At 43.2% G+C, this 10,726-nt stretch overlaps 1 protein-coding gene across 2 annotated transcripts in view; it reads right to left on the reverse strand.

The window, feature by feature from the left end:
* The window catches only part of GLG1 (golgi glycoprotein 1), a 92,265-nt gene extending 83,491 nt beyond the window's left edge, over nt 1-8,774 (reverse strand). Inside the window, exon 1 of one of the 2 annotated variants that reach the window (XM_081963010.1) lies at nt 8,381-8,774. In XM_081963010.1, coding sequence (XP_081819136.1) covers nt 8,381-8,755 — 375 coding nt within the window. In that variant the 5' untranslated portion in view covers nt 8,756-8,774. The remainder of the gene's footprint in view (nt 1-8,380) is intronic. The other variant, XM_081963011.1, reaches the window with a different exon arrangement.
* Between the last annotated feature and the right edge of the window lie 1,952 nt (nt 8,775-10,726).

Raw genomic sequence — 10,726 nt, forward strand, 5'->3', positions numbered from 1 at the left:
TTTTCATTAGCAGTTTATGCATCTTTGATCAATATTTAACTCCTTCATTGGGTCAGTCATGCTTTGAAATAAGGGCGCTTCTATCAGAAGAAGAGCTCATCCAGAAATCTCGCCTGTCTCTGTGGCACAAAGCAGAACACCAAATGCAGCAGAGAGAAAGAAAGCTCTTTTTAATTCTATATCGATGCTTCTGATCTTCCCAACAGAGGGAGGACAGTGGAATCTCTTAAGGACTTATGTTTCATTATGCTGGTTCCCTCAGAGGAAAAGGAGCGTCCTTAACAGTCCTCCATTGTATTCACACCTGCACGGCTATAAATTACACAAACAGCCTTCAGGCTCAGCATGTTTATTGATCTAAGATCAAATGAAGACTTACAGACTCAATTCTCATCAACAGCCCATCTCCTAAAAATTTATCAGTGATACAGAGCGCTTTCTTCTCAGCCAGAGCTAGACACCGGGGTGTCCCCCAGATGTTTTCAAGAAAAAAAACATCCTTTGCCACCAGCTACACTGGCTGGGATTGACATCTGGATTTACCTACTAGTGCAAAGTCAGATCTAAATGTGAACTAGCATTAAATATTTTTGTCTAGACGTTTCATATACATTCCCTTTTAATGTCTATCTATTTAGTTCCTGTTAACACAAACAATTCCTACATCCGTCTCCTAGGAAATAAGACCCACTAAGTTTATTATAGATGAACATAACAACTATCTAAATGGCTGCAGCAAATCAGTAGGAAAGGCTTCTACAAATATCCTAAATCATAAAATTTAGAGGAAATATACCACTGAGAAAGATTTCTAATGAAACATATTGGCTATTATGTTTTTATTGCATCTGTATTAACTCTTGGATTAGGATCAGAGAGACCCGAGTTGAAATCTATCTTCATGTCACTCCTTTCAGCCCAAGAACCAGCATGGCGGTGTGGTTCAAATATTGGACTACAAACTAGGAGACTGTGAGTTCTAGTTCCCTGCTGCACCATGTGATATAAGGATAAGGGATGATAAGGGATCAAAGCTGCCGTTGTGTAGATAAAAGAGAAAGCCGTACTAAACTTGCCTTGGGCACTTAAAAAAAAAAGAGGGGGGGGATACAAAATCAACAAATACAGATAACCCACAACTTACAACAGTCAGAGTCTGCCCGTTATGATCAGAAGTCGTAACAGTCATAAAAATGAGTCACCCATGTGACCAAATCGATTTTACGAACTTTTTTTGCATTGGTTTTAAAGTGAATGTCACAATTGTAAGGCAAACCCATTATTTGCTGTGGGCCATTTTGATCAAAAATAGGAAATAAACACCAGTTTTCAGCAAAAAAAAAAAAAAAACCTTGTAAAACCCAGTCATGTGATAGCAGGATGCTGCAAATGCTCATTTATGCCGGCTGGCTGATGAACCCCCAACATGTACTTACATGGGAGGCTCAGAGGGTGGGGAGGGAAGGGAGACCACAGGGGGAGGACGCTGTCAGAACTTTGTAACCAGGTCATAGATATTCCCAGAAAGTCTGTCGTAACGCCAAATGGTCACTAAATGATCAGTCATAAATCAAGAACTACTTATACTCCACTATGTCAATGTACATTTCTCATTTTTATCTTCACAAAAACTGGATCGATTAACCTTATCTGGTGTAATAACTGAAAATATGGTATTTTTATTTATTAAACCAGGGGTGTCCAAACTTGGGAACTTTAAGACTTGTGGACTTCAACTCCCAGAATTCCCCAGCCAGCCATGCTGGCTGGGGAATTCTGGGAGTTGAAGTCCACAAGTCTTAAAGTTCCCAAGTTTGGACACCCCTGTATTAAACAAAGGGTCTGAGCCTTTCTATTCTGAGCTCTCTGCTTGTATTTCTTAAGCTAAGGCTCTGTATGCTTCACTGTTATTTTAGTTTCCCTGCATTTCCTTGTTACTTGCCATTTTAGTCTTTCAGTTAGCTATTTATCCTGGCAAGTAGGACTTAAAACTTTAAAGCATGCCAAAACCACATAAGCCACAATCAAGAACTACGGTACATGACAGCCACACAAGAGTCTGAAGGGCTAATAGACCTTTACATATTTTAATAAAAGAGCACAATTATTTACAGAAAAGGGTTTTTAAAAATGAGTATTTTTACAACCAGTACTTAGCAGGGGACACAATAATCTAATTCGGTGTTTGCATTCTTGATTCAAGCCGACTTGAGATTTATTGAACTGAAAAGGAATTAAGAACTGGGGTATTCCTCCCCACCCCTCCTCTTGGCACAGAAGACGCAGTCTAGGTGTTCCTAATTGTGTGCTAGGAAACAGGCTTAAGGAACCAGGTGGCCTCTTCTATGGTTGGATGCAGGGAAAGAGGCTGTCTCTAAGTCTTGCTGCTTTTCCTCATTCATAACCTGAGCTGAAGATTAAAGAAAGCTCTGCAAACTCTGCTATTTATTCAAATGGTGACTCCAACCTTTGCCTGTTTTGCCTGCAAGACTAAAGCTTAATTTAATCTACAGCTGTTTCCCAAATACTACAAACAAAACTGATCACAGTATGAGGGACAAGACCAGAAGCCATAAAAATTGAACTGTTTAGGCAGGGCCTTCCTTACCCATCAGAATTTGAGATTGCCAATGCATCTCCTAACTTGGAGGAGAAAAAAAAACAGACGACGAGGAACTATGGCCTGAGATTAGAAGCAGCAGAATCTGGACGTAACGTGTGTTACGGTGTATGATACTGAATCCTGTCTGTATAAAAATAAGTACTGTATCCAGTCAAGTAAGAAATCAAATTCATGTTTTATGTTTTTATCCAAACTATCTCACCAACTTAAGACCATCTAAATGGATCGTTGATTTCTGCATGGTGATATAACACCTCTGGAAGTTTTCAAAACCATGGAAAATGTTTTAATATCTTAACTTATAACAATTAAAAATATGGGAATGGACATGGAAGATGACAAGAAAAGGAACAGGTAAGCATAACTATATAAATATTTAGTGAGAATGTTCATTTAATAAAATTACTCCCAGGTAATTTCTGAATTCAATAAGTTACTGAATAATAAAAAAGATGAAAACTATTATATGATAAACTTTTTAAGATACAAGGCAATACAAAATAATATACTCTCAAAAGGATGTTAACATATAACTTGAGTCATACTGGGAAAAACAAGGGGAAAATTTTAAAACAAAGGTCCTGCATAGATTTTGAAAATCATAAATCCATAACGAAGTAAGTAGTCATTCTCTGGGTTTGACTAATTTGTAAACTTGGAATAGACTTGCTGTCCCTAAAGACCACCCAGAAGCTTCAACTGATCCAGAAGGTGGCAGCTTCACAAGCTGCATTGGGTGAGGTGCAATTCAAGGTGTTGTTTGTAACCTACAAAGCACTACAAGGCACAGGGCCTGGTTCCTGAAAGGCCTAACATCTTCAATAGTATATGCCACACTGATTCAATCCTGCAGAATTAGTGTGCTTCAGGTTCCTTCAATTAAACTATGTCATCTATCGGGACGCCAGAAGTGAACCTTCTCTGTAGCAGTGCCTGCCCCCTGGAATAAAGACCCCCGTCCGTCCCCCAATCCAGATGGCTCTGACTCTGCTGTTGATCAAATGAGCTGTGAAGACCTCCAACCAGTCCTTTGGAGAAGGAGAGAGACCACTTGCTTCCTCATGCTTGCCATCTTTTATCTTGTATTGATTTTATTGGTAATTTTTAATGTCTGGTTGTTGTGCATCATATAGTTGTTCAGTTCATGTAGCATACAAGTTTAATAAAGTATTATTGCTAAATAAACGAGCTATAATTCATTTATTATTCTAGAGCCAATTACTTCATAGGGTATGCTTTAGGCAGGGCTCAATCTGGATCCAGCCTCATGTGTAGAGATGAAACTAATCTATTTTACTTTAATATCTGACATTTATATTACATAATGAGATAAGAGCATTTAAACTTTTTCAGATTTTTCATAATCCTTTCTTGAGCATCTTGTAAGAACCAAATGATGTGGGACTGACACGAAGCAGGGGGTTGGACTAGAAGATCACCCCAATCGCTTCCAACTCTGTTCTTCTGTATCCCTTTCTCATGCAAAGATTGCTACTTATCTCCATTTAACAGCAAAAGACTTTAAGAGTTGTTGTCCAACATATCTGGCAGTTGCAAAGTACGGACAGATGGATTAAATGTCACAAAATGCTGGAAAGACCAACATCAGAACTAACGGTCTTCCATTCTCTGGGGCTTCAGCTGTAGAATGACAGACGTGTAGAAGTCTCTCTCTTCAGCTCAGAAAACTGTTGTTACGTGTAAGATTTCCTACATGAAGCCCATTTCATATTAAATCCTAATAAACACTTTGAAGGGACTGAAGCCATTTCAACTTGTTAAAGGTAATGTCTACTCTTGAGGTCTTGGAAACAAGAGAGAATATGGTTTTTTTTTAAAAAAAAAGTCAATGTGGCCATGGATGGTGCAATTGAAGCTCAGCCACTTACTTGTTTGTGCACAATGTACACAAAAACTAGGCAACTTTGACTGCATTGAGATGGCACCATCTTGGTTTTTTCCCCCTACATAACCTGCAGACACATCTATTACCAGGAGTCAAGCTCGCAGCCCGCAGCCCATCACACACTGGCCATGCCCACCCCTCGTTTAGCGAAGGGGGGAAAGTTGTGATATGTCGCCTGACAAGTTTGACACCCCTGCTTTATACGCTATATGGAGAGAAGGGAGGAGGCATCTTCAAAAGATCTTCAGGAATCAATTACACAGAACTATAAGACAACCAATGTAGGATTTCAACGGCACATGCAAATTTTGTTACTGGTTTTAACTCTAGAAGAACAAACCTGCCAGCTACTACTACAATATTCTAGAATACACAGTACAGTACAGCATATTCTTTCATAAAGAATTCCACGTCACAAAAAGAGTTACACAGTTGTATCCTTTAAGTACTAGAGCATTCCCTAAAATTCAGTGCAATCAGTTCCCTAACCATTCAAGCTCCTTCTAAACTTTCTTTCTGACAATAAGAAAGCAAAAGAACAAATTCCAAAACTTAAGAAACATTTTCAGCTGACATGTCTGTGCAGTTCACAGTTTATATGGAAGTATCATATCTAGAAAACTAACTGTAAAACCAGAATTCCTCAAGAATTCACTGGTGCCGTAAAAGATTTAGGCAGCCAGAGCACCTGTCTCTTATAATCATTATTAGGTACCTTGGAGGTCTTCTAGTCCAACCCTCTGCTCAAGGAAGGAGACCTTATACCTTCCACCATTACTGTCTTATATCATCCCTCATTTGCTATGATCTTCTGCAATATTCTTCCTTGTATTATGTAGGTGTTAAGATTGCTGTTACATGACAGTACATCTAAAACATAATGCTGTTCTTTTGAAACTATTGAAAGTATAAATTGTAAACTAAAAATCTAAAACAACACCCACTATCTAAAAACAAAAACCACAATCCACTGGCTCGTTCACTGTCATTCACACTGAAAATAAGTATTACAATTCAGTACAAGATCACTAAGATCTACTGTTTGAAACAGGAGAACAAACTAGAACTCAGGATGCAATTCATCCCAATGCAGGGTGGAACCGACATCAGACAAGGTGCTGTACTTAACGTGACATCAGACAAGGTGCTGTACTTAACGTACGTTACACTTCTCTTACACGAGATGAAAAATAGTTTTCCCTGCCCCTCTAGGAGTATTGCAAGCACCAAGAGCATGGGTAATGGAAACACCAATTGAGCCTAAGGCTGCAACTTTTAGGGATGAGGGGATCATTTGGAAGTCTAAGACAAAACTGTGGGTGTTCAAATAGCGACTGCCACCACATTTCTGACAATTCATTAAAGAGCTGCCACGGTGTGTATGACCAATCACATACCACCATTTACCAAGCGGTGAACTGGTGAGGTTGGCTTCCCACTCTACCACTGCCCATTCTCTGGGGGAGACACCACCCTTCCAAACGACACACTAAAGCACAACTTAGTTTTGCTTCCTAAGGACATTTTGAGGCCCACTTGAGGCATTTCATGAGAGAAGCTGGTGTTTTATGGGAAATCGCTTTAAATGTCTCTCTGCTTTAAATTAGAAAAGCCAGCAACTATATTAAAATCTGGGAACATAGGCAATCTGGTGGACGCCAAGGAAGCTAGCTGTCTGCAAGGACACAGATATTCACATTGATTTCCTCAGTAACTAGCTATTTCTTCCACATCACTTTTGCTTCCTTTACACTTAGTTCAGCCAGAAAGTGAGACATTTCCCGATTTCAGAACCCCTCCCCCTGTGGTTTTCATATTCATAGTTTTAGAATGAAAAAAAATATCAAGGAATCTGGTAAGACCTTTTCTGACTAACAAATTTGACTCAAAAGCGCTAAACCTTTGTAAGAAGCCTTTCAATACAATGCGTTAGAAAAAAGGCTTCGGACTCCTCCTGTTTTTTGGTCACAGTAGACACAGCTTTCCTGCAATAGCAATGAAAGGAAACCCGAAGTAGCCAGTGCAGATAAAAGTTGTCAGCACACTAATGTAACTGTTAGTACTGAACACTTTTCTAACAGAGCAAACAGATACAAAACAATTCCATATCAGAATCTAGAATTTAGAAACAATTGGCCTGGTTCACACTAAGTTAAAAACCTGTTTGTAAGCCTTATTTTTCTTCCTAGGAGGATTATCCATTTTATAATTCAAAAGAAAACTAAATTAAGTGGTGCTATGTGCTAATCAGGCTCTTGCCAATACTTACTAGCAGCACCATCTCATCTGAACCTACAATAAAATGCTGCCCATTTTGTGACTGTGATGCCTGAAAGTAAACCCAATAAAACAAAAAACATTATTCTCCTGCTTAACCAAACTCAGGATTCTATGTGATCAGGTAGTGAGTGTCCTTTTTAAGCAGAACATAGTATCTTGCCCCACAGAATGTCTTGTCTTCTTTCAAAAAATTAAGGACAGACTGGGGGGGGGGGGCAGGAGTAAAACTCCACCTCATGAGTTAAACATGTCTTCCCATTCTTACATTCAGTCAAACAGATTGATTACAATCTTTTCACTGAGACTTTTTCCAATGTTGGTATTATTATTAAAAGTACCATATTACTGGCTTCACCCCACCCAACAGTTTTGAAGTTATTCAAATATTTGAGAGAGAAAAAAACCAACAAAGACAGCACAAAGATACATTTCAGCTTTCTCCGGTAAAACCTATCAAGATTGGCTGGTTTGTGCTCTTAATCTAGAGCTCATTCTTTGCTTGCCCATTTCACAAATTGCCATACTTTGCATTCTTATGAATGGAACACTATAAGAATAAAAATGTTAAGTAATTTCTATTCAGAAGAACTCGGAAAGAGCGGAAACTTAGCCGCAATCATTTCTTAAAGCATCATGACACAAATAATAAGCCTTTCAATTTAATCTGTGTAGCAGACATATTTGTTCATGTTCCTTTAGAAATTATTTCTAATAAAATCAGTGGTTTTAAATGCCTGAATTCAGTTGTCTGTTCTGCTAACCAAAGTTAAAAATGAACCTGGTCAGTAAGGATAAACGAGCAGATGATGCACCACTGAAAACTGGAAAAGCTGAGGCCCCAAATAACCTTTATAAAATCCAACTTTTTCTTCTTCTTTGGCTGTGGGTCAATGGGTGCTTTTTTAAAAAATCCACCAGTCAGGTGGGAACCAAGCTTCCTCCTTACTGCTGCTTGAATGAACTTCCAAAAGTTCTGAGGAAAGTCCACAAGTGTTTCTTGTGCCACCTGCACCCACCTGATTCTCTCAGGGTAGATTTTTGGGGGACAAAGTCGCACAGCCAAAGAGGAAACAACACCGGCTTTTAGGGAAGCGTCTTTCCCAGGACCCCTGAAGACCACCTCACCCAGCCCAGGCAAAAACCTCACGGGTGGGATGCCAGGTCTACCTCTGCGGGGGGGGGGGGACTAGATCCGCCCAAGCGAGGCTCTCCGGGCAGCACAGGAAGCCGGGGGGTGGGGGTAGGACACCCCTACACAGAAATGGGGCTGCACCCTAAAATCCACAGCAGGGCCGAAAAAGCCAGGAGCTTTTTTGTGCCCCCCCCCCAGGGCCGGTTCTACCCACCCTCTGGATCCCGAAGTGTCCCATAATGCTCGGCCAGCAAGGATGCCCAAGGAAGCGGCCAGGTTGCTTAAGGAACGCCCGTGGAGGTCCCCTCAAGCCTGCCTAGGTGAGCCTAGCGAGGTCCCATCATCCACGGACGCCTCAGAAAGGCCTGGCAGCCGGGGGGGGGGTCCCGCTGCTCCTCCCCCTCCCCGCCCGCCCGGGGGTCCCGCGCCGCCCGCTGACCTCGCGCACGTCCTGCAGGCACTCGAGGACGGCCAGGTTGTTGGCCCAGCTGTGCTTGGGGCAGACGCGCATCACGTCTTCGCGGCACACCGGCTCTTCCGCCAGCTTCCAGCCGCCGGAGGAGCCGACGCGGGGCGCCCGCCCGCCGCCGCCGCCAACGCCGCCCACGGCCGGCCCGAGCTGAGGCGACTGCTGCTGCTGCGGCGGCTGCGCCCCCTGCGGCTGTCCCCCCTGCGGCTGCCCCGGCGGCGGGAAGGCGGCGGCGGCGGCCCCGGCCGGCTGAGCCAGCGCCGGCCCGAGGGCCGCGAGGAAGAGGAGGAGCAGAGGGCCCGGCCCGCGGCGGCCCCGGGCCCCGACACGTCCGCACGGCGCCATCTTGGATGCGACTCCTTCGCTCGGGCCGCCCCGCCCACCGCGACGACGACGGCGCCGAGACACGCCCACCGCGTCCTTGCGCGCGGCGCCACGGGGACGGAGACGGCCGTTTTGAGAGGGCGGGGCTGCGCCTCCCCCGTCGCCCTTGGCAACCGCTGGGCTCGCTGAGAGGTTTCGGGCGCTTCCGCCGCCCGGGCGACGCAACGGGGAGAATGTCACTGGCGGCCGTTTGAGAGAACAAAAACGCCCGCCGTGCAAGTGCGAGGACCGGTTGCATTCGCTAGCTCTCTGGGCTTACGGGTGGAATCAAGCCGTCCTTTAACCATGGTTTATTGAGGTCACAACGGCTGGTCACAAAACACGCGGGAGGCTGTTTCAGAAGGAAGCGCATTGCACGTGGATCGCTTTGTATCTTTGGTAGTTGCACTTCTAGGCTGCCAAATCGGAACACCAACACACGAACAAACCCAGGTAGCTTAGTCCTGGTTTGCAAAGTCAGCTATGGTGCGCTCGTAAAGATGGGCAACATTGAATATGGGATGGAATGGGAGGAGAAAAGAGAAAGCAGAAGAGAACAGATAAAAAGATTGTAGAATAGGATAGAGAACAGAATAGGAATAGAATTACAGTAGACTAATAGAGTAGAGTAGAATACTAGCATAGAATAGCAATAAAAGTAGAGTAGAATAGAATAGGAATAGAATAGAATTAGAGGAATAGACTACAGTACAGTAGAATATTAATAGAATAGAATAGCAATTAGAGTAGAATAGAGTAGAATAGAATAAACTTTATGGTCTCTTTGAATGTACCCTAATCGTCATATATTAAAATGAAGTTTCATTGCATACAGCTCTCAAAGGGTCACCCACCTCCAATTTTACACTACATAAACATGACAAAAAAATACAAAATTATGCATATATTACCCACATATATTATTATAGGACACAGAAAAACAACCCCGTCTAGTCCGGATGTATATGCGTGCAAGGCAAGAAGACCGAATCTTGCGAGTTTAGCAGGCGAATGGCACAGGGAACAAAGCTGTCACAGAATCGGGTACTGAGTTCGAGGAGGGGTGGGGGGGGGGTCTTCCAAGGCCACTAACCCTCGTAGGGAAAAGGGAGAAGCTGCAAAGAAAATGCTGGTCGCCCGCAGGTGAAGATTGAGGACAGGAGCCCGTTAGCCCCTTTTCCGACCTGCACGGGTTATTCCAAGGCATCACTTTTCATGAGCAAACAAAGCACAGCGCTCCTTCTGCTTTGTTACTTTGTTGTTCTTGCTGAAAAGGGTGTGAATTGCAATCCTGTGCTAGCCCAGTTGAAAACGCAGGCTACAGTTGTGACCCCTTTGGGAAAACTCCCAGTTTGTGCAAGGATCTGAGCAGCCTATTTAAAAGGGGAGGGGGGCGTCGGCTGAACCAGTCCCTTTGCTTGAGGGTGGAGTGGACGTGTTAAACAAAGCGACTCCCGAGGGCTGCTTGCAGAGACAGGAAGGGAAGCCGCAGCACCCCTCTCAATAGCCACTTAAGACTTACACAACACTTGGAAGCACAAACATCACTTTTTTGGGAGGGGGTAGGGAGGAGACAAGGAAAAAGTCACCAGGCACTCCCACACTTAGCAACTTAGAGAGGGGTGTGCGTATGTGTGTACACAAAAGCTGAACAGACTTGCGCAGTCAAAATGGGAACAATTGCAAACTTGTCCTTGGCTTTACCTGGAGAAGCCAGGGATGGGGGGAGGGCTCAACCAGGTAGGTGTGTGTGTGTGTTTGTGTGCTTTAGTTTGATTCATGGGGAGGTTGTCCAAATTAATTGTATCCCTTGGCGATGGAGACTGCAACACTGCAAACTTTGAGAAACAGAAACAAACTACAAAGATAAAAACATAAATTGTTTTTAAAAAAGGAAAAATACATAGAAAGTGGGCTTTTTAAATGGAAAAAAAGAAAAGAAAAAATGTGTAT

The sequence above is a fragment of the Natrix helvetica genome, assembly GCF_964273705.1.
Source record: "Natrix helvetica genome assembly, chromosome: 10".
Lineage (NCBI taxonomy): Eukaryota > Metazoa > Chordata > Lepidosauria > Squamata > Natricidae > Natrix > Natrix helvetica.